This window comes from Strongylocentrotus purpuratus, unplaced genomic scaffold, assembly GCF_000002235.5.
Source record: "Strongylocentrotus purpuratus isolate Spur 01 unplaced genomic scaffold, Spur_5.0 spur5_scaffold_2, whole genome shotgun sequence".
In the NCBI taxonomy this organism is placed as follows: domain Eukaryota; kingdom Metazoa; phylum Echinodermata; class Echinoidea; order Camarodonta; family Strongylocentrotidae; genus Strongylocentrotus; species Strongylocentrotus purpuratus.
The window spans coordinates 35,750,486-35,774,763 of NW_022145605.1; the positions used below are offsets into that span (position 1 = coordinate 35,750,486).

Below are 24,278 nucleotides of genomic sequence, written 5' to 3' on the forward strand. Positions count from 1 at the left end.
AAATGTGGGTTCAATTGCGCTCACGCGTGCACATAATCATTCTGAGGATTTAGTCAACATTTCTTTTGCATTTAGATTTATTTTCTTGATATATTAGCATAAAGGCCTAGTATGGTTGATTAACAACGTTGTTGGGCTTATTGTAATCCCAATTCACTATTATCTATTCAATTAAATATACTTTTAGAATGACACATTACATGTCATGAATTGCATGCGTAACACGACAAATAAGACTTTATCCCTGAATAAAGTGCTTAGCAGAATTGAACCATAACGTGTCAGTGATAGTCAATATGTAACGATTTCATCTGATAGTGGAGAAGGGAGGGAACAGAAGAGGAGAAGAGAGATATATAGAAGGGGAGATAGAGAAGGAGAAAAAAAGGAGATGGAGAGAAAGATGTATATAGCTTATTGAATTGAATTGAATTGAACTGATGCTGGTTTTATTGAGAATAAAAGAATGGCGATGTATCGTCGAGGTACGGTATGTTTCACCTTGGTACGTTCTGCATGGACCACCTCCGTGGCACGTTTCTGGAGCGGTACAACATTTCCATTCAGTTTATTACCAATTACATTCAAACTAAATGTATATAACAAAAACAAAATGATTAAGTTCTTCTTTATAATGTTTCTCTTTCCAGTTTGTGATATGTTTCCCGAGAACATCACTGCCGTATTGTCTTCCACATCATGCGAAACTAGCCTCGCAGTACAGTCGTTAGTAGAGACATTTCAAATTCCACATGTTGAGGTCCCGCGAGAGAAATGCGCCGTGCAGCGCCAGAATGGGTTTAGTGTTAGCATACGACCCGATTACTCGCATATAAGTCGAGCCACGTTGGATTTGATGTTACGACTGGGGTGGAAACAAGTCAGTATTTTCTACGATTCAGACACAGGTAAGACAATTAAATTCATACATTTATTCATTTAAAAGGAAAAATCATTTCATAAAACAAAAAGAATCAACTTAAAACAAAACATTATACGAAAAAGACGATTCAAATTGGAACAAAGAAGCTCTCCAGAGCATCACAGGGCTCCAATTGATACCTTTCGCATGAAAATACTGTAGACTTTAAAGATATCGGAAATAGAGATGAGTGAAATAAACAAGGGGAGACAGAGATCAATAAATACACAATATTTTTGTTCCATGTAAAATACACAACCAGAAAAGCGTTGGTGAAAATGAAGGAAAAAGAACTCTTTTGCAGACTGAACTCTTCACCTGGTGACGTTAGCTATATCATCACAGCATCGTGTGTGCATGAAGCCTTGAACCACGATACAGAGTTCGAGAGGGTCCCTTTCTGTGACTCTCTTTAACAAATAATAAGTATGAATTTCGCATTAATGGCACTCACAGAAAAAAGAATTTGATTGGGTTGTGTGATGTAGTTTTAAATATCTATTTATTCTTCTTCTATTTCCATTTTTTTGTATGCACTCCCATCTTTTGTTTGTCTATCTCCTGTATTACAGCTTACAAGAATGTTGAAGATTTATTACTTCTCTCGGCGGCACTGACTGAAACTTACCCACCCCACTTCCGGTTGTTTCGTCTCAAGCAGAATGTGGCCACGAGCAAGCTTGACTTTGTTCACCCTCTTCACACTGTCAAAGATTCCAAGACCTTTAACATGGTGGCATACTGCAGTACCATGAATAATATCAAGTTAATTAGACAGGTAAGACTAAGAGTACTGTTGTCAAATGTGAATAGGGCAACGGCTATCGTAGCGAGTGCGGCCACGGGCAAGCTTGACTTTGTTCACCCTCTTCACACTGTCAAAGATTCCAAGACCTTCGACATGGCAGAATATTGCAGTACCATGGATGGTATCAAGTTAATGAGACAAGTGAGATCTATTGCTTGTGTTCTACTTTTACGTAAGCCCGCCGCTGGGTTTAAGCTCGGTCTAAAGCCGAGTTTGACCCCCCCCCCCCCCCAAAAAAAGAGTAAAATAGTGGTCACAGTTCCCCTTTATTGAATATGGCTTAGTCCCGGCAACGAGTTTTAGTGATTTTTTTTTTAATATGGACCTTAATGAATAATGAAATATAATGGTAGTTTACCACACTATATCATGAATAACGTCATAGCCTGGTAGATGTAAACATGGCGCATTGTTTCATACTAAAAAGCTCCCTAGGTTTAATTTTGGGGGTCCAAAATCGAGTTTAACAAAAGGAGTGAGTCTGAGGTCTAAGGCTTTCCCTTTGTTAAACTATATCTTTATAAACCAAGGCTCTTGAATATTAGAGTATTGCCCATTATGTATATAACATTGTGGAGCACTGCGATGAATAGCAAAGTTAAACAGATAGGTACGACATGTTAAGGTAGATAGAGAACATTGTCTGATGGTGAGAAGAAGTTCCAACACGACCAATATAAAACACCAGACTGATGAAGCAAGATAGGATGAGATGCGAACAGGCGACACGATTTTCTGATAAAATTATGTATTCGTGCTTTCCTTGAGGCTGAGACAGTGTCAGAAAATGTAGCGTTTTTTGTTCGTTTGTTTTCTTGTAAGAGTAAGATTTGATAATTTCTGACTCAAAATAAATGCAAACCAAATTGTGTATCATATAGGCTAAATTTATGCTATTATCATAATAATATAGCACGATCGCAATGACTTTCGAGAAATCAAATCAAGGGTATTTTCAATGCATGTTGTATTGTTTCTTAAAGATTGTATTCGCCCCCCCCCCCCCCACACTCGGTATATTTAGTGTACGCGTATATGCATGTTCCCTCCCTTTGAAAGCACCCTCTATCTGGTGTGACGTCAATACGGGCCTTTTTTTTGGGGGGGCGGACTTTGTTTACCGGAGATTTTGGGAACACGAATGCGGTCCCGAATGCGGACCTCGGAGTGGGGAGGGGGAGGGGGGCGGGCATGTACGTAACATGTAAATGTTCGCCCTTTCAAAAGATGACCCAAGGGCTTTGGGAAAGGGCCTATGTTTATTTTTCGAAAGTTCTGGCGTTCGTGTTATATCAGAAAATAACTGTATATCCAGGGGCATATCGTTACTGCTTTACCGATTGACTAATTCCTCCGTGCATTTGAATTCAAACAGGCGGCCATGTTTGGAATGACCGTCGGGGAATACCATTGGATAGTTGCATCACATGTGAGTATGACGTCATTACTTTGTGGTATTGCCAACGGGTGAGTGTCATGTTGTTTACTGCTCGTATAGAATCAAATGCGAAATAATGCAGTAGTGTATTGAAATCGCAATGTGGATTTGTATTGTGTTGTGTAAATTAACCAAAGTAGGCATCAGAAAATCTGATTGGAACATGATATCCAGGTTTAATGTAGTGGGCCATTAGATGATAGATTTGAGATTGGTAATATGGAGCGCCAGGAGTGTCAAGTCTGACAGACATGAGCTCCATACAAGAACCTATGCACTATTATTAAATAATAAAATGTCTTAACTTTTTTTCTTTCATCAATAATATGATTTTGATGATTTAAGCCTCGCTGGTTGTAGAAACTATTTTTTACAAATGCGTCGTTCATTCAGGAGGTAATTTATAATGTGCTGAGCCATTAGGCCTGCTATCTCCAGTCAAAGTGGGGGCGGAAAGAAAAAAAACGGATGGGAAACTTCCATTAATTCATTCATTTCGGTGTATTGAAAGAAAGTCCCGTGTAAAAGCAGCCTACAAACTGATACAAAATAAGGATTACATTGCTGCATTGTTCAGTAGCTGGGTGGTTTGTATAGCCTGAATGCTACTCACATTTCATTGGAAGAAACACTAGCCCTGATAATCTTATTAAAATAAAGGATAACCGTGAAATAAAAACTAATATGATGTAACTTACCAACTATGTAACATGAAATGGAATATCCATAAGTGAATGTTAAAGTCTAATATCATACTTTTTTATTCATTTTGGAAGGCTCTTCATCCTTCTCTGAACATTGGTCTCATTGTGATGTCATCCTTGTTTTTTGTCTTTGTGATCACGTGACGTTGTTCTCATGTTAAACCCTTACAGACCATATTAAGCCAATCTTCGAATTATCCAGATCACTTAATGGTTGGTTTATACATTATTTCCCGGTTTATTCATGTTTATTTTCAAATTTAAGTTGCTTGTGATTCCTCCCTCTCTATATCGCCCTTACTTCTGCATGCCCGATTTCAATAAACATGTTTACATTTGCTGCGTGTTTTATGTGTTTCTTAACTTTATTTTCAACGTACATGTAATTGTGAGCGCCTATAAATAGCAAGGGCGAAGAACCTTTACTTAGATTTTGATTAATTAACCGAAATAATATTTTCAGCATTTAAACAGCTCTTTAGTGTGACTCTTTTCTGCTTCTGGTTGACATAATTTTCAGTGCAATTTTTGTATTTGCAGTTATTTATTCCATTTTGCCGTGGCATTTTTGGCACTGTAACATTTTCTTGTGATCTATCTGATTTTGTAGTGATGACTGTTATTTCGTTATGCGCTGCTTTAACATGAATCGTCTAATATTTATTTCATTTTTCTTCTAATATTGCCTTTTTAACCTGCTTTCACTTTACTTTTTAAATATTAAGCTAATCGATCATTTTCTTAGTTTAGGATTGCAGTGGCTAAGAGACTTAGCACACAATTTTATACAACCTTTTTGTGTACAACAGAGATATTTTTATACACAAAAGTAGATCATCGTTCTATTGTGTTAAAAAAATCTATTATTTTGGTATGTTTCTAATGTCAGGAGTGGAGTAATGCATTTGGCCAGCCTCTTGCCGATAGATTCATTCGATATAACGAGGTGAGTATCCACAACATTCACTTGCTTAATAAATATTGCCATCCGTTAATCAAGTCTATAGTTTTTTTTCTCAGTTATCATGGCTTGTACAATTCAACCGATCCCAGCAATGTATGTGGGGAACATAATAATACAAAAAGGAATTGAAGCACTGTTGGAAAAATAAATTATAAAATGTTAATGGAAATTATTGCTGAGTGAAAACAGTTGTCTGTAACAAGTACTTGTTCATTACTACAAATTAGGTTCACAGTTTCGACATTTCTCGAGATGATACATGTACATCAGGCTGTACTGTCATCCTGGTAAACATCTTCAGCACCACTGCTCATATCAAATACAGAGAGAGAGAGAGAGAGAGAGAGAGAGAGAGAGAGAGAGAGACGGGAGAATAGATGGATAGAGAGAAAGAGAGAGAAGGAGAACGAGAGTGTGTGGAGTGAGAGGGGAAGAGAGGGGAGAAGGAAGAACAAGAGAAATAAAGAGAGAAAGGGAAAAGAGAGAGAGAGATAGAGAGAGAGGGAAAGAGAGAGAGAGAGGGGAGAGAGAGAGAGAGAGAGAAAGAAAGAAAGGAATTAAGATACATTTATGTAGATAGAAAGAAGGAAGAACAAGAGAAATAAAGAGAGAAAGGGAAAAGAGAGAGAGAGAGATAGAGAGAGAGAGAGGGAGAGAGAGAGAGAGAGAGAGAAAGAAAGAAAGGAATTAAGATACATTTATGTAGATAGAAAGAAAGAAAGAAAGAGAGAGAGAGAAAGAGAGAGAGAGAGAGGGGGGGGAGGGGCTCGAATAGTAGAAACCACAAAGTAGCTCGATTAGGAGAACGGAAATGGCAAAAGGGCATTGTTCTTTTCGTCCATTACCCCTTGTATATGATCACAAGAACGTACCGACCATAAAAATATAAGAGGTTTTTAATTTCTACTCGTTAAAAGAATCATTAGATTAAATTTCTGAGCTTGCAGTACCTTTTGACATTATATCCATGAAATCATTAATACTTTAATGGATACTGCATTGACGTTTCATTTAAATTTGCAAATGCAAGCCTGTATAGGTGATACGACCTTCTCTCCAGCAACAATTTATCTGGGTTTTATTTTGTCAAAATACTAATGTTATTGTTATTGGTAAGGTTACAGTTAGAGTTAGGGTTTAATATGTTTAGGGATTGGGTTAGGTGAAGGTTTAGTCCCAAAGTTGAAATTAGGAATTGGGTAAGTGTATACATTTGTATATTTATACGTCGTATATTTGTATATTGATTTGTATATAAGTCGTATATTTTGTATATTGATTTGTATATTTATTCGTATATTTATACGTCGTTTTTTAAACGAGTTTCCTATAAATTTAGCCTGAACAAGTTACAATTTTTAGATGCAACCAGAGACATTATATGAACATCTAAGGAGTAAAGAAATTTGAATTACATTAGACGCCGATATCAGTGCATTAAAAGTAGTTAATACTTTAAATTACAACCTACATGTATGACCTTTGCCCTTTGCAGGAGCCTGTGGATGAGTTCCGGTTCTTCAACGGTTCCAAAGGCATCTTGACCCTGCTGAAGCAGAGCGTGAAGATTGACCCCACCCGGGAAGATTTCTACCAAGCCTGGTTGACCCTTGACCCTGATCTAGAAACACAACTAGAGGAGAACGCAACAGAAATCATGCCAGATTATCTACAGCCTATTGAGGTGAGAATTATATTAATTAATTACAATTAATTGTATCAAAATGTCATCCTATGGAGGCAATTTCAACAGCCTAGTGCGTCACCTATTGAAATACGCAAACATAACAATGACATACTAGATTATCCGAACATTATTTCTTTAAGTAGTACAATAGGATTTTGAAATTGCCCGTGTATTTACTCCTAGGAAGTTTCTTCTACCGCCTAAAATGGCTTTTATTTGTTTGTTTTTTTCTTTTTCAAAACACCATTTTTCTCTTCTTTTCAATATATAATCCTATATGTAACTTCAAAAGAGAATGCAACATGTTTGCTCCAATCAAATTTCCTCTGAAACATCGTAAATGAGCAGAAGAGCTTTTGTGGGTTGATCCTGTCAATGTTTGTGTTATTCTAAAGTAGCAATATGCTCCTTTTCAGTATTACTCCTTAGCGTAACTGTACAAAAGAACACATCAGAAATTAATGATGCCCGACTACCAGAAACCTATCGAAGCTATAATCGTTTGAACATCGTAGATTAACCAAAAAGCTTGTACGTGTTGATTCTGTCAATTTTTTTCTAATCGTAAAATAGGATTTAGCATAACTCCACAAGAGAACCCAACATGATTTTATGCCCGACTGCCTACAGAAAATCGAGGTGATATAACTACATGTATATCCATCTGTTAGGATATTAGTAAGACCTATACACACTAGGTACCTGTTGAAGAGTCTCACGCCTTTATCGACATACAGAGTGTTGGGATTGTTTCAAAGAGTGGAAAGTTATGAAACTTATGATCTATTTACATGTATCAGTATATTATCTCTGTTTTTTGTAATGATGTCGAGGAACCTTGTCATTTTATAAATCACCTTTGTCTCGATTTCGTAGATATAGAGTCGACTTAAAATAGTGACATCTAAATGATTAACCAGCTGTTCAATAGGAAAAACCAATGACCGGTCATTACCACTTTGTAATTTTCGATACCTTATACTCATTTGTTTTCATACCCTTGGTTGTCCTTGTTAGACTCACCGCCCCCACCCCTGCCCCACCCCCTCCCCGGTTTCACAAAAACTACGCTAATATATTTAATTTTATAAAATTATCGCCTTTGGCGATATTTGTGTCGTTCACTCAAATGCATTTCGCTATTAAAATGACTGAATTTAGAAACATCTCATGCTATAATAACTTATTTTCCTTTCATGTTGTATTTTCACAGTATCACAAAGCATACCTGTACGATGCTGTGCGCGCTCTGGCGGTTTCCATTTCGGATGTGGTAGGCAAAGGACGCTTTGTCGAGCCCGAGATCTCCCGTTGCTATGACAACACTCATCGCAATACACGGGGCTCCAACCGGCTTAAGAAGGCACTGAATAAGGTGAATGTTTATAGGGAGGATGGAAAGTGGTATGGCGCCCGTATCAGGGGAAGTGGGCATGGGGAACGCCCCCCTCTTCATTACTCAAAAATGGAGTTAGTGGGCAAGGGGAACTAGGGGAGATGACGTCATAATTCAGAATATAAGGCTTTGTATCTTCAGGAAAAAGCGCTCTTTATCACTTTTAATCCAATTATCACCATCACCATCACCACTACCACAACCATCATAATCATTACCATGTATTTACTTATTTTTTAATACAAATTGTATTTACTTAGTATGAAACAATGATCAAGAGCACGTTCAAAGAAGTCATGTGATTAGAATTTATCAATCAAAATTATTCATGCATAAACTCAATCTGTAACTAAAAACTCCCCCTTGTATATCAACTTGCCCCCCCCCCCCCTCCTCCTTCTTCACGACTTTACGCTACGCATTCGAGTTGAGGCACATGAGAGTATTGGAATGTGATCGTGCTGATAAAGACATGTAGGGATATAATGACGTCCACTGCAAAGAAGATGAAACTAGATCCATGATGAGACACACCTACTGAGAATTTATGATGTATTACATCTAAAGGGCTTACAAACACACAGATCAAGTAAAGCAGACAAATGAGCTGGTAGAATACTTTGGCTATACATAGCTGCCAACCATTATGAAGCAGTAATTCCTTTCCCCCTTGTTCTCGTTCTTTAGCTTGTTCTTGGTCTTGTTCTTGTTGTCCTTGTTCTTCTTCGGCAAACTTAATGTTATGAACCCTAAATTCCTTTATTTTTTTCAGAAAACTTTTATGTGAAAGTCTATAAATATATGCTAATCCAATTTTTGCCTTAAGAGACTCCTAATGTTCATGTGGAAGGCGGGCAGACATGGTTATACTTCGGGTGTACTACTGGGCAATTTTTATTCTAAAGCACATTTTTATTCTAAAGCACATTTTACATCACCTATCAATTCATTAAACGCAAGTTACATGTAAAGCCTCGGTCACATTACGAACTGCTACGAATTCCGTACGAACGATTTTCTGACAGTGGAAATTTGGAAAGACAATGGAAAAATAGGGAGATTCGTATGAAATAATCGTTCGTACGAACCTTTGTGACCGTAGCTTTAAGTTATGATTTAAAAATGGAACATGTTTGGTGACAATGATAATAAAGATTTTTTTAAGGTAAAGATTTTATTACAGATATCATTTCTTCAATTCATCATAAGAGTCCAATAACCTATACTATATTAAGGAGATGAATCATTTTCCATTTCCATGTTCACATTTTCAAGGTCGAAACTGAAGGTATGATGGGAATAATTCAGTTTAACCGAACGGGATACAACGAAGAGGTCGCTATTGATATCATCAGTGTGGAAGGAAGAAATAATGATACCAAAGCCTGGCAGGTGAGTTGTTTTTTTGTTAAGTAGTCTCGTTGCCTATGTGCTGTATGTCTGCTTTTTCCTTATATCTACATTCTTTTTCTCTTTTTTCTTTCTTTGTTTCTTTCTTTCAGTTGTTGTTGTTGTTGTTTTTTGTTTTGTTTTTTTTTGGAGGGGGGGGGGCAAAACAAAATCATGAAGTTCTGAGAAACGTTTAGATGACATATATTTGAAATGCAAACATATTAGCTTTCTGTATATATTTGTTAATGAATATTAAAAGTTTAAACATTTTTCTTATATCCAGCCATTTGTTTTATCAGTCGAACAAGTATTCATTTTTTTTCATAAACGCCCCCCAAAAATCTTTCATATTCTCTATACAGATTCCCCAAATAAAAAAAATTGAAAAGAAAGTAAAAGCAAACAAAATAATACCGGAAGCTGGATATCAAAAGAGATTGTGACTGCGTCCTTATATAACACGCTCACTATGACTAAATTGAAAAATTAACTCAGTGATAACTTCAATACCCTATTGTATCGCCAAAGGAAATGTTGTCCGGATTACATAAAATGTCTTAGTAATGTTTTTACAAGTTTTAAAGGGGACGCACACGGCTGTTGAAATGGGCCGTTTTCGTAATGTTGCTAAACTTAATGCATAAAGGTGAAGTGCCTCAATACAACTTATTTCATTCACCTGTTAAGAATAATTGTTTTTCAAAAGTCAGAATGCAAACTACTTTACAACACATATAAATTATATGTGTTGTAAAGTAGGGCAAGCCATAATGTTTGTCCTACCTAGCAACAAATAATGTATGCAATTCGCATTCTGACTATTTATATACAACTTTTTGTAACAGGTCAATGAAATAATTTTATCAGGCACTCTTCAAGAGCGTTAAATTTGGTCACATTACGAAAATAGCCTATTGCGTATAGGTTTTGTTAACTTGCTAATAAAGTGGTTAGGATAGTTTTGAAGTATTCCTGGAGAATGAAAGTATTTATTGGTGTTTATTTGATCAACCAGATTGGATCTTGGGATCACGAGTCGAAGCTCACCCTGGATCAGTTTCCTTTCAGCAGACGATATGATGATTTCCATAACAAGACATTCAACATCGTTACTATTGAGGTAATATTTATCTCAGGGCAAATAAACCTGTACAGCAAGTGGTTTCAAAATCTATAAATGGAAGTAGATTTTATTAAATATCATGCTGTAGTGAAAGGAAGAAAATCGCCCCCAAAACGAATTTTCAACAATTCTTCAAGGTGCGTAGATGAAATTTGCAGGAAAAGGAAGTAAACCGTCCAAAATGATTAAGGGGATACGGGGGGGTTCGTGTTAAAGGTAAAGACCAGTTTGGGAAACGCCCCCTCTCAAAAAATGAAACGGAATCTTTTTTAACCAATCAAGTGAAAGAATATGTTTTGACTAATACGTGATGATACCAATTTTGCCGGGGAACCGCCTACTGATTGATATATTTGGTAAATTATTATATCTATCCGGACTGGATAGATATAGGGTAGTCCCATACAAATATTTCTGTGTACAGTGCTCGTAACTTTACAAAGACTGGGCCAAATTTTTTATCATTTTGATGAGTCCAGAACCTTGCAGTACACACCAATTACATGTATATACTAGATGATCAACCTTTTCCACAACGTTTCTTTCACAATGCAATCGCATGACCAGAACTGGTCTATACCTTTAATGTGTAGCAATGTAGAATAACAAATATCAGTTTCATTAGGTGCATGAAATGTCACGTTTTTCCATTGACTGTCGACACTACAATCAGTAAGACGGTATATTTTGTGAATTGATGTTGGAGGTATACAAGCAATACCAGGCAATCCGTTTACCTACCAAATACCAGCAAAAACACGCCACAGCTAGTACCGCCGCACCAGGTACTGTGGCATGCTGTGTTGGTATTTCGTCTTTGTAGGGAAACAGAGTACTAGCAATGGGGTTTAGAGTTATGTCTAAGCCGTAATAGATTGGGGGCTTGTCCGGGGTTCGACCCGAGACCTCTCGCAACCGAAGCTAGAATCATACCTCTAGACAAACGTATCACCCTCATTCTTCCTGCTATTGCGTAAGGCCTCCCTGTGCGCTTCTGGCACGAGCTCATAGGCTCTGGGGATGGGACTCTTCAGTTCACCCTAACTACAGCTCTCTTCGACTCACAAAGAGGCATACACATCCTGAATCCTACTTGCTTAATGTAGGCTCAAGCCAAATAAGGTCTCTGATATTCTTCCATACTTTTGTTTATCTATGAACATTCTCCTCCTTTTATTTTAGGAAGCGCCATTTGTAACATTGGAAGATACAGTCAATGGTCCGAAATACACCGGGTTCTGTATTGATATGCTGGAGAAAATTGCCGAGAAACAGAATTTCAAATACAATCTATACCTGGTAGGTGATAAAAACTATGGCGGTAGGAATGAAGACGGACGATGGAACGGGTTGGTCGGTGACGTGTATTATGGGGTAAGAAAGTAGTTTAAATATAGTTCGAAGAAGATAAATATTAAAGCTCTCATTTATTTTTTACTGTTCATTTCATTTTGGCTGTATTAAAATCTTTCATGTATTCAGACATTTGTTGGTTAAAAATATCGTTTTGCCTAAAAAAAAATGGCTCCATTTGATCAAATCATTTTGAATACATTTTGATGCAGGCTCATTAGTATGAAATAGTAGGGTAAAACATGATATTGATCGTATAATGTTATACTGTTTTCTCAAGTTATATCTTGTTTCATATGTAAAATGTGAAAGTCTCATTAAATGATATAGTAAAAATAAATGAAAAAAATTGTACATGTATCTGCCAGGGCGGAGCAAAATAATTTTGAATTGAGATTAAAAAGCAAACGGTTATTGTTATTTATCATCATTTTGAAAAATAATTAGAATCATACATACAGGTGTGATAAGCAGTCTGATTTTGTTTCCCTTCGTTTTCTTTTGTGACGTAGAAAGCAGACATGGCCGTAGCAGGGATGGTGATCAACTCAGATCGTGAAAATGTGGTTGACTTTACAAAACCTTACATGAATTACGGTGTGGGTATCTTACTCAGAAAGCCACAGAAGAAATCGAACGTCTTCGCATTCCTCGAACCACTTGATATAAAGGTTAATAACGAATGAAATCATAGCACACCACACCATTAACCATCGCTGTACACTTAATACAAAGGAAAGACAAGGGGCCATATAGAGTCTCCTTCAAAATGATAACGATGGGACCGACAATGGGATAAATTACTGTTAGAACTTTGGAAGTAGATTTCTGCTATATTCAGATTATATCATAAACGAATGTACGGTTAATATGTCCTAAAATTTGCCGTTCTTATTCTTAAATCAATTGACTATATAGAGTTATTTGTTTGTTGGGTTTGTTGTTTATTCGTTATAGGAAGAAACATGCGATTTGACATTTCTTTGTTTTAGATATCTATCAACTATTAACTTTAAGTAACACGTCGGCTGAATTAACGCAATGCATCACTCGACATTTGTTTTATAGCAAATCTGTCAACCATTAGCTCACTGTGACTCTTTTAAAAACCTAAGTCACAGCCGACTCCAAACCGACATTTTTTTGGCCATTCGGGGTATTAATGTAATTTTTGTTGTTTGTGTGCTATCGGTCTGGTGTCCGTCTCGTTCGTCTGACTGAAGTATTAAGCCTGAATTGGTGTCCACTATTTCACTTCAAAATATTACAGAATATGCACTTTACCTCTGACCTTTGACCTTGGTTGTTCTGCAGGTATGGGGTTGTGTCCTGGCCTCTCTGTTCGTGGTTGGATTCCTTATCTTCATCTTGGATCGTCTAAGTCCATACAGTGCTTATGGGAAGGGTGGACCCGATTGCGACGAAGCCGATGACTTCAATCTCCTCAACAGTCTCTGGTTCGCCTTCGCTTCTTGTCTTCAGCAAGGTAACCAAGAACTCGCTCTCGATGTGTAATGCTTTATGTTAAGTGAAACCTTAGACTAAGCGCTGTTAATATCCATTGCTCCTTACTTTTCGAGCTTTTCGTTGGCGGGAAGCCTTCACAAAATAGCAATGCTTTGACATTATTCACTAATAGTCATTTTCTGCTTTGTTGTATATTTGTGTGTGTTCCACAAAGTGATTAGGATCGATTTCACATACAAAGCAATGCATTCTTGTAGACTCAACTCTCATGATGATAATGAGAGTGTGTATTAAGTATTAGTTTATACATTTTATACATTATTTTGTATACATTTTTGTGTTGATGATGATGGCGATGACAAAGTTAATCTTAAAGTAAATCTCGATCACGCTGATACCTTATCACTTTGATGATGATGATGATGAGGATGAGGATGTTGATGGTATTAAATGCTCTTCATTTCTAGCACTACATGGGATTATCTTCATCGCCAATGCTTTCACTACGGGGTGGGCATTGTGAAGAGTTCAGCACCATGCAATGTTAGATGTCTTTCCTTCTGAACTGAATGGCCGTATCCATACCTCAAAACCAGTCGGAATTCCAGTATTGGTGTCATTAATTTGAATGGAAAAAAAAGTCAATTGATATACATTAATATATCAGCGGTTGAAAAAGTAAATTTGATAAGTAGTTGCTCACCTTCAACAGTTTATCGAAAACTGTACCCCCTGACAAAGATATTGTCCAAGACAAACTTGTGTGCAATATGTAAGCTATTATTTCCCCAGGTATATTGTCTCTGATTTGCAATATGAATGTATCTAATCACTCGGATCGAAATACATTTAAACAGAATGGTAATTATCCTTTCTTGTCTCTATTTCTCCATTCATAACATGTTCATCAGCCTACTGGAATGTGAGAACCAATCACCCTGTCGAAGGCAAATATGCTCAATTCCTAAAACTATTATTTTTACGATCTCATTACTTACAAAACAACAAACTTATTGTAGGATGAAGGAAAGATCTTTATCTTTGGGAACGGGAATTCCGTCTCATAATGTCGATTATTGAGCTCAAAATTTAAAAGAAAAGAAAAAAAAATCCACGGCTTTGACATAAAAAGTAACTTCTTGACAAACATTGTTCCTTAGGTGCTTTCATTCCAGTAAGTTGATGACTCAATCTTTTGAAAATGATTTAAAAAACTCATTCTCTAGCGACATAATTCTCTTTCCCAAAGATAGAAAGCTTTTATTCTGTGTATTTTAAAACTATAGTTGCATTTTTAAATTTTTAATGTAGTTTCTTTGACAATTTTATTTGATAGGTACCCGTAGGAATTGCAAGATTGGCTATATAATATAGACTTATATCATGATCATTTTGCTCCGAATTTGCTTCTTAATGTGAGATTGCTTTAAAAGCAGAATTTTGTTTCCGTTGCAAAAGTTTTGAATAAGTGTGAAAAAAAATATTGAAGTCATTTGAAACAACAGGATGGTGGGATTTAGTGAAAGAGGGTGTGTAACTGAAAACGGAGAAAGTTAATCATCCCATGTTTCTAATATGAGTATTAAATGATTTCCCTTGACCATAATTAGGAGGTGACAATACACCTGTATCAGTGTCGGGTCGGATGTTGAGTGCTTTCTGGTGGTTCTTTGCCCTCATCATCATCGCCACCTATACGGCTAACCTGGCCGCTTTCCTGACAGTGACCAGGATGGAAAACCCTATCAACTCCCTGGAGGACTTGGCCAATCAGAACAAGATCTCCTACGGTACCATCGAGAATAGTAGCCTTCACAGATTCTTCGAGAAGAGGAAAAACCAAGTCACCTACGAGCGAATGTGGGACTTTATGACATCGACTTCTGTAAGTCCTTGGGTGCCTTCGGACAAGGCCGGCTACCAAAGGGTCAAGACCGAGGACTATGCCTTCTTCTGGGACGCACCGATCTTGGACTACATCAAGCAGACAGAGTGTGATCTCATGACCGTTGGCAAACCATTCAACCTCAAGGGATATGGCATCGCCACGCCGCAGGGGGCGGCCTACAGGGATAACCTCTCCGTTGCGTAAGTCTTGAAACTGTATATCAACTTGTATACCTCAGTCACACCGCCAAACCTACTCCAAACCTACTCCTAACCTACTCCGAACCTACTCCGAACCTACTCCGAACCTACTCCAAACCTACTATAAACCTACTCCAAACCTACTCCGAACCTACTCCGAACCTACTCCGAACCTACTCCGAACCTACTCCGAACCTACTCCAAACCTACTCCAAACCTACTCCAAACCTACTCCTAACCTACTCCGAACCTGCTCCAAACCTACTCCAAACCTACTCCGAACCTACTCCAAACCTACTCCAAACCTACTCCAAACCTACTCCGAACCTACTCCGAACCTACTCCGAACCTACTCCAAACCTACTCCAAACCTACTCCAAACCTACTCCTAACCTACTCCGAACCTGCTCCAAACCTACTCCAAACCTACTCCGAACCTACTCCAAACCTACTCCAAACCTGCTCCAAACCTACTCCAAACCTACTCCGAACCTACTCCAAACCTACTCCTAACCTACTCCGAACTTGCTCCAAACCAACTCCAAACCTACTCCGAACCTACTCCAAACCTGCTCCAAACCTGCTCCAAACCTACTCCAAACCTACTCCAAACCTACTCCGAACCTGCTCCGAACCTGCTCCGAACCTACTCCAAACCTACACCGAACCTACTCCGAACCTACTCCGAACCTACTCCGAACCTACTCCGAACCTACTCCGAACCTACTCCGAACCTACTCCGAACCTACTCCGAACCTACTCCGAACCTACTCCGAACCTACTCCGAACCTACTCCAAACCTGCTCCAAACCTACTCCAAACCTACTCCGAACCTACTCCAAACCTACTCCTAACCTACTCCGAACTTGCTCCAAACCAACTCCAAACCTACTCCGAACCTACTCCAAACCTGCTCCAAACCTGCTCCAAACCTACTCCAAACCTACTCCAAACCTACTCCGAACCTGCTCCGAACCTGCTCCGAACCTACTCCAAACCTACACCGAACCTACTCCGAACCTACTCCGAACCTACTCCGAACCTACTCCGAACCTACTCCGAACCTACTCCGAACCTACTCCGAACCTACTCCGAACCTACTCCGAACCTACTCCGAACCTACTCCGAACCTACTCCGAACCTAATCCGAACCTACTCCGAACCTACTCCGAACCTAGTCCGAACCTACTCCGAACCTACTCCGAACCTTCTCCTAACAGTCCAAATGTCTAGCAAATCTTGACCATTTTGTTATTAATTGTGTTCGGTCTGGTGTCAGTCTCCTCGGTGTGACTGGGGTATCACTTTAGTCACTGACCGACATGAAATGCATGGACTAAGATATTGCATTAACTCGGCAGAAAAGAATTTAATGTTGATACAGCGATTGCAAGACGGGCCATCCGATTTTTCAATGTTGTTTGGTTGGGATTAGTTTTATTTTCCGTATGAAAAATATATAAATAAACATAAACGAATGATTATATACTTGACTGGATTGCCCTATTTATATCATTAATATGATGGAACTGTTCTACCTAGCGTCCACTTGATTCTTTACTTTGAGACCAAATACCGTGGCAACCTCTGTTCAATCTCACTTTCCTGTTCTACTAGTGTCCACTTGATTTTGAGACCAAATGCCATGGCAACCTCTGTTCAATCTCACTTTCCTGTTCTACTAGTGTCCACTTAATGCTTTACTTTGAGACCAAATGCCATTGAAACCTCTGTTCAATCTCACTTTCCTGTTCTACTAGTGTCCACTTAATGCTTTACTTTGAGACCAAATGCAATGGCAACCTCTGTTCAATCTCACTTTCCTGTTCTACCTAGCGTCCACTTAATGCTTTACTTTGAGACCAAATACCATGGCAACCTCTGTTCAATCTCACTTTCCTGTTCTACTAGTGTCCACGTAATGCTTTACTTTGAGACCAAATGCCATTGCAACCTCTGTAAACCCATTGCTTACTTGAATCTGGTAATCCCTGTTTTAAGCCTATGAGAGTTAGAGAATTTAGTAGCCAACGGGTTAAATCTCACTTTCCTTTGACAGTATCCTGAAGCTGCAGGAAGAGGGCATCCTTGAAGGGATCCGCAAGAAGTGGTTCGAGCGGGAATCCATCTGCCCCGAGGAGATCGTCAACAACAACCCCAACTCCAAGGCCTCGGCCATCGGTCTCTCAAAGATCGCAGGAGCTTTCTACGTCCTCATCATCGGTGCCGTTCTCTCGTTCATTGCCGTCATCGTTGAGCACATGTGGCATCGACCACCGTCGTTCTACAAACGAAAGCGACAGATGGAGGCGCGCAAAGCAAAAGAAAAGGTCAGTGGTTTTATATTACCTGTCTGCGTGCATAATAATTATCAAGGACAGTAATCGGCCTAACTTTCGAGTGTTTTTCTTCAATGTCCAGTTCTTTTAAATCGCGGTATTACATTGACGTCACTCGATATCTTGTCTTCGAGACCCCAATCAGGGGCGTTTACAGGGATGGGTGTTTATCAACTTTCGATTTGTGATATCTGCGTTCTGTTTGCCTTTCGGACGCTGGATTTAATACATTAATGATCTAGAAAATATGACTTTTGCATTGATATAAAATTCGACCATATTTATTATCAATAAATATCAACTTTAAGAAATCATATATCAAACTCGATTTTCAAATTGGCTACAGGCAACATGCTTGTAATTTTTTGAAACAGTTAAACTTTCAGGCGATGCATTTGTGTCAATTTGGATTTTGTCCATCGATATTTTACAGAAAAGATATTTTGACGACTGTTTAACATTAGTTTTGTTCATTTTTTTCCGATGAGTTATTTTGATTTTGGAGAATTGCCATTGCCAAAGATTGGCGCGCAATATTTTTTGTCGCGTTACTTAGAATAGGTGATTCATTTTGTCTACTTATCGAAGGAAAGTCTGTTATGAAACTTTCTCTTAAAAGTATCTGTTGTGTAACTTTCATCGCTTCCTATATATATATCATATTAATGTATTATCAAAACGAAAACCCTGCATCATGAAATAGAGTCAAATAATTTTGTATGCTCCAGGTGCCTAATGCTACTAACTAGTATATTTTACATGAAATCATATTTATGACTAATTCTTGCATTGTGCCCTTTTTTCACTAACAAACTGCTTTGCCATTAACTTAGAAATGTCAGCTGCATTTAAGTGCATAGAATAGTTGTTTTACATTTACTCATTGCATTGTGGTTAATGCCAATGGACTGGGGACATTTCAGTCGTGCTCTATCCTCACACATGTCCAAATGCCTATAAACCCTCTTCCCTCCCCTCCCCCTCCCCTCCCCCACCCCTCCACCTCCCCTCCCCCTAACAAAACAAATTAAATTATATTAAATTAAAATAAAGATGAGCCCCGACACAACGTCCAACACACCAGCGGTGAATCAATGTAAAGGTCAAACTATTTATAAGCAATGTCGCATATTATGTTGAATGGTTACTAACATATTTCATTTTTTTTGATGAAATCTCCTCTAATCAGTGCAAATGTCCCTTCCTTCCTATATCCCTCTTTATACCCACCACCTTCCTAAAGCAAATTCATGGCCACACCTTAAATCGCATTGAAAGCCACTAACAATCAAAACAATGCTGACTTCACATGTAGCTCTCTTTTCTTTATTCTCATCTTAACTGCCGCTAACAAAAATGAATTTTCATGTCTAACCTCTTTTTTTCTACATGGTTATGTTGTGTTCCTACATGTTCAATCTCTTGACTAACAGCGCAAAGTGGTGTTCATATCTGTAAGTGCTTGCTGTAACTATACACGCAAGTAGTAGTTCAAATCGTTCTTGTCTGGTTGTTTGTTCTGCCAAATACGAACATACCCTGTGCAAATGTCAATACTAACACTGCATGTCCAGCATGATTTGATAATTATGGAGGCATTTATTTGGTCGGATGGACGCTATTTTTATTATTTGAACAATAATTTTCTCGAAATATTGTTTGTCTTCATTTGCTTTAAAATAAAAAGAATTTGCATGAAAAGGTGACCGTCGTACATTTTTTACAAATGTCAAACTTCTGTTCAGTCAGTATATACTAAAATGAAAAGACAGGGAAACACATTTCAATTGTCACTTTTTACTCGGATCTATCGGCATGGTAATACAGCGAGTTGGATACATACTAAACACTAACATGACCATCAAAACGGGACTGAATACTCAAACAGGCATTCGTGTCTAAAGCCATTTTTAATACCCCAAGATGACATAAATACAACGACTTTTTTGTTAAAGGTAAGCATAATATGAAATTGATCAAATCAATGGTGTTGATGAAACTCAATTGCGAATCCTGGAGAATATTTTCTTATTTCAATTGTATACTACGGATTCACAGGAAACTTTCTTTGGGTTTGATCCTTTAAAATTCCATTAAAATCTTTAAAGTCTTGTCTGTCGTGTTGATAAAATTGTAATGTATGTAGTCACGTGTTATTGTATGCGGGATATAACATTGCGCCACGGTTTGGGTTTAGCGGAGTTTGTTCAAGTCGCGAAGATGGGGGGGGGGGAGGTGTGGTTAAAGGTGTTGATGATTGTCCAAGGTACCCCTAGCCACGACTAAAATGGGTGTGCTTCAGTCAAAACACGCCTACCAAATTTAAAAAAAAAATTTTTATAGAATTTATTCATCAAACTGATAAAAGTGTTAAATCACCGTCTCTTACCCCAAACGTAAAATTAAAACAAAACCTGAATAACTATCAACTTAAAGCTTAAAGGAATAAGAAGAATAAGAAGAAGGGGAAGAAGAAGAAGAAGAAGAAGAAGGAGTAGGAGGAGGAAAAAAGAAAGAATCTAAAAAAAAACGTGTGGTCTCAAATACAAACTTGAACCAATTATAAAACATCTGTAATCAGTTTTAGATTTAGACCTTTTAAATGGTACTACATCTGGACAGGATACTCTAAAAGATGTATACTTTTCCATATTTGTGTACGTGTTGATAAAATGTTCTACGACAATTTTATATACATACATTTCAGTTTTGTTCAACGATCATTATCTTTTCTTGCCATCTTAAAAGTGATCAATTAAAAAGAGCAATAATGAAGATCGTTGTATAAATTCGCTGATAATCCTAAAACTGGTTCCGAAAATAAAATTTCAAAATTGAGTTTACCCATGTTGCCCAGCAAAGTTAATTATTATTCATTTATGTTATGTTATGTCCATTGCTATTGTTTCTGGTTCAAGCGATTATGTTTACTCACACGTTGTCTATATAACCATCTATGTTGCACTTGTATTGCACATACTGGCTGTGATATACGCTTTACCATTCCTTGTCATCTCACAATTGTTAAAAATGAATTAGTAACAGAACAACGTAAGGCTTTTAAAGTTATGTAATCTTGCTCATTACAATTGAGATCCCATCAGAAATCTGGGGCATAAACTTACAATGAACGAGGAAGTTAATTGGAGAATAGATCGCTGAAATCTGAAATTTATTATAATGGAAGAAAATATACCAAGATGACACTTCCAATAGCACAAGTGTAGTTATTTGTCATTGAAAAAGAGGATTTAAGTATTTTCATTTCGTTTTATTTTGTATCACCTGTTTATAGAATGGCTATTTGTGCTTGACTGCAGATCAATTAATTGCCACAATCATCTGTCCATGAAATAATCTAGAAGTGTCATCATAACTAAAAACATGTATAACCATATTTATTCGAATATCTGTTTATTTATCGGTTTCTGTTACACATATTAATAAGCTTTATGAGCAGCTTGAATCGAACACGATAACTTCAAAATTTGTAAACGATCGAAGACGCAATTGATATCAAATATATTCATAGTTTACGTTAATGTACCTAATTTAGTTTTCAATCATATCATGCTCAAAATTATCTTCCAATTCCAACTTTATCTCTAAAATAGTATCGCTTAAAATATGCTGCTGTTGAAAGTGCATTTTGCTATTCTTCATTATGATTTCATATTAATGACATCTATTCCCTTATTACTACGACTGATATATTTTGGCAGGATTGGAGTGAAAAACTTCCAACATCACGAAATAATGGTTCAGCTATACAGGAAAACAATAGCAAGGTACAGTTCAACTTTGATCCGTTTCATGTTTTATTTTATTCTGATTTGTAATCATTATTTTGTTATTGTTGTAATAGTGTTTTGTTTTCGTTTTTGTAGAATGTGAGAAAGGGTATGTGTGCTTCAAAACACCCACGGAGTACATCCGTCAACCGTAACAAAGAAAATGGACTTTAACATGCACATTAATACTTACAATTACCTGTTTGTTCATGTGTGATGAGCATCATACTACGCCATGATCAGCTCCAGTGCCCTGGGAATGCTTTTTTTCTGTAGAGATGTTGCACATAGAGAAGCAATGTCCCACCTCTAGCTGGCGGGGATATATGCTGGGCACAAGTCCGAACATCCTCTTACAAAGAAGATAAGAATAATCACAATTTCAGGGGTGCTGCACCACCGGCTTGCAAATGTATGGACAATCCCTAGATAAATAACCTCACAGAATGCTGAATGTGCCGACAAAGCTCTATAATACCCATCACAATGGGCACCCCCTCCCATCTGGCTACCCATAACCAGACAGTGTGTAATGTTTTTTAAACGCCACTTTATCTGAGAGAGCTGCACTTTCTAGGTATATAATGGCATCGACCTAACTCGTTCTGCTTTGATACTTCTTTATAGTATCTAAAGTACATGTGTGAACAGACTTAATTTTTGCATGGCTTTTAAAAAAATCCTTCACCGTGATCACACAAGCATTTATTTGCATGTAGACCTTCTGCATCTTAACCAAAGTTTGTAAACTGGATGACAACACTGTATTTCAATAATATGCATCAACAACACATTTGACTTTCATTATAGATATTCTAGCCCCCCCCCCCCCCTCATGTACATTGTTTTTAAAGAGACACCTTTTGAACGGGTGTCGAGGTTTGTGTTTTTTTTAAACCTGATTTGCAAGCATATTATCCGAATATTTTCCGACACCCGAGTATCAAAAAAAAGGACTCTCTCATATGCTGCAAAAGATTAAAAACATGAACCCCTCAACTCCACCTTCTCTTTCACGGCCACCCCAAGGTGATAAGTGACCAGTTGATGATATCATCTATACTGCATAAGGCCACTTTTAAATCAAGAAAACACGAAATATATTTACATTACTTCGATACATACTATCTGTAGCCACTATTTTTATTGATGACAATATCCCTGTTTTGTTCAATGTTTCTTGACATTATGTGAATTATCATCGACCTGAACAACAATCCGTCTTGTCGATAACGCCATTGAATCTCATCTTATCGAGAAATAAAAGCAATGAAACGTCCTTTTAATCTCTTATTATTCTCTGTAGCACATGGTTGTTCAGGAGAGTGAGAGTATGGTATTACAACCCCTTCGACCTACACCATGGAGTACTACAGGTTAGATTATATATTTTCGTCACATCACAATTTTCTATCTCACCCCCACCCTCACACCCCCAAGGGTCCCCCTTCTCTCTCTCTCTCTCTCTCTCTCTCTCTCTCTCTCTCTCTCTCTCCTCTCTCTCTCTCACTATCTTTCTTCCCTCTCCATTCGTCCCTCTCTTTTTACAAACGCACCAATGCACACACATTCTCTTTCTTGTTTCTTCTCTCTCCCTCTCCCTCTCCCTCTCTTTCATATCTCTCTGCACAAACACATTCTCAATCTCGTTCTTCTCTCTCTATCAATTTCTGTCAATTAATATTACTCTCTGTCTGGATTCCTTTATCACCCCCCCCCCCTCTCTCTCTCTCTCTCTCTCTCTCTCTCTCTCTCTCTCTCTCTCTCTCTCTCTCTTCCCTCTTGTCCTATTTGTACACCTCTTGGTTTATCTACAATAAAATATCTTCTTGTTTTTTTTTTTTTTACTTATGAACAGAAAGTTCATGCTAGCACGGACCCCTGACTGCTTCGCAAAATGACGACCACAGCAATCAGGACAAATCAAACTGTTCGGATGTTTTTACAAGTTGTAAAAACACAACATCCAACATGATTCATGTGAGAAGACCGATGGGAGACAAACAAAACGACGCTATATCCACGCAGAGCTATCTTATGCAACGAATACGGAGAATAAAGAAAAAAAACTCGAACTTCAAGACACACCGTCGAGAGTCATCATTGTTTTTCCCAGATGCCCGTCATTGGACGAATCGAAATTTTTCGACATTAAACGGGTGATTTCTTCTAGATAACAAAACATTTCGAGTTCTGCTGTTATCAAACATTAATTTGAATAACCAGAAAGAAGTTGTGTGGTGTTGACAAGCCACATTTCTCTATTCTTCGGTTCACCGCAGGATATCAGACATTGTTATTTCTCGATCGAAATTCTGTTCGAGTTACCGGTATACCGGTATTGCATCACGTTTCTGCGATAATGACCTTGACATGTACATGACTTTGATGGAATGAAATCATAATCAAATCAGTATTTTCTATTCAGATTTGCTTGAAATAAGTTGAAATACATCCATCCACGAATCAGATGACAATCTTGAGATTCTGATAAAGCACAAACAGCGTGGTGAATAGTCAGTTTAAAGAGGGCTTTTTTTTTACAACTCTTAGGACATCTTGTCTCACAACTCAATTATTTGGTCATGCAGCGTCATTAAAAAGACAGAAAATAATTATAACCAGTGCTTGTTACGGATAAGCGAGGAGAAAGTAGTCATGTGAATATCCGTTTCGACTCCTTTTGACGCCAAAATATTACTATCATAAAACACCACATGCTGTTGATGGACAATGCTTTTTCATATTGTTAACGGTGAAAACCGTTCATATATATTCATGAATTATATAATCAACAAAAAATATG

The 24,278-nt window shown here is 37.7% G+C and overlaps 1 protein-coding gene across 1 annotated transcript in view; it reads left to right on the plus strand.

Moving 5' to 3' along the window:
- The window catches only part of LOC582183 (glutamate receptor ionotropic, kainate 2-like), a 44,122-nt gene extending 19,844 nt beyond the window's left edge, over positions 1 to 24,278 (plus strand). The window contains exons 2-17 of the mRNA XM_030992307.1: positions 651 to 908; positions 1,495 to 1,700; positions 3,106 to 3,159; positions 4,762 to 4,818; positions 6,332 to 6,520; positions 7,737 to 7,898; positions 9,195 to 9,311; positions 10,327 to 10,431; positions 11,617 to 11,808; positions 12,300 to 12,458; positions 13,102 to 13,273; positions 14,865 to 15,342; positions 17,402 to 17,672; positions 21,404 to 21,469; positions 22,779 to 22,848; positions 23,331 to 24,278. Coding sequence (XP_030848167.1) covers positions 659 to 908; positions 1,495 to 1,700; positions 3,106 to 3,159; positions 4,762 to 4,818; positions 6,332 to 6,520; positions 7,737 to 7,898; positions 9,195 to 9,311; positions 10,327 to 10,431; positions 11,617 to 11,808; positions 12,300 to 12,458; positions 13,102 to 13,273; positions 14,865 to 15,342; positions 17,402 to 17,672; positions 21,404 to 21,469; positions 22,779 to 22,848; positions 23,331 to 23,344 — 2,562 coding nt within the window. The 5' untranslated portion in view covers positions 651 to 658 and the 3' untranslated portion in view covers positions 23,345 to 24,278. The remainder of the gene's footprint in view (positions 1 to 650; positions 909 to 1,494; positions 1,701 to 3,105; positions 3,160 to 4,761; positions 4,819 to 6,331; positions 6,521 to 7,736; positions 7,899 to 9,194; positions 9,312 to 10,326; positions 10,432 to 11,616; positions 11,809 to 12,299; positions 12,459 to 13,101; positions 13,274 to 14,864; positions 15,343 to 17,401; positions 17,673 to 21,403; positions 21,470 to 22,778; positions 22,849 to 23,330) is intronic.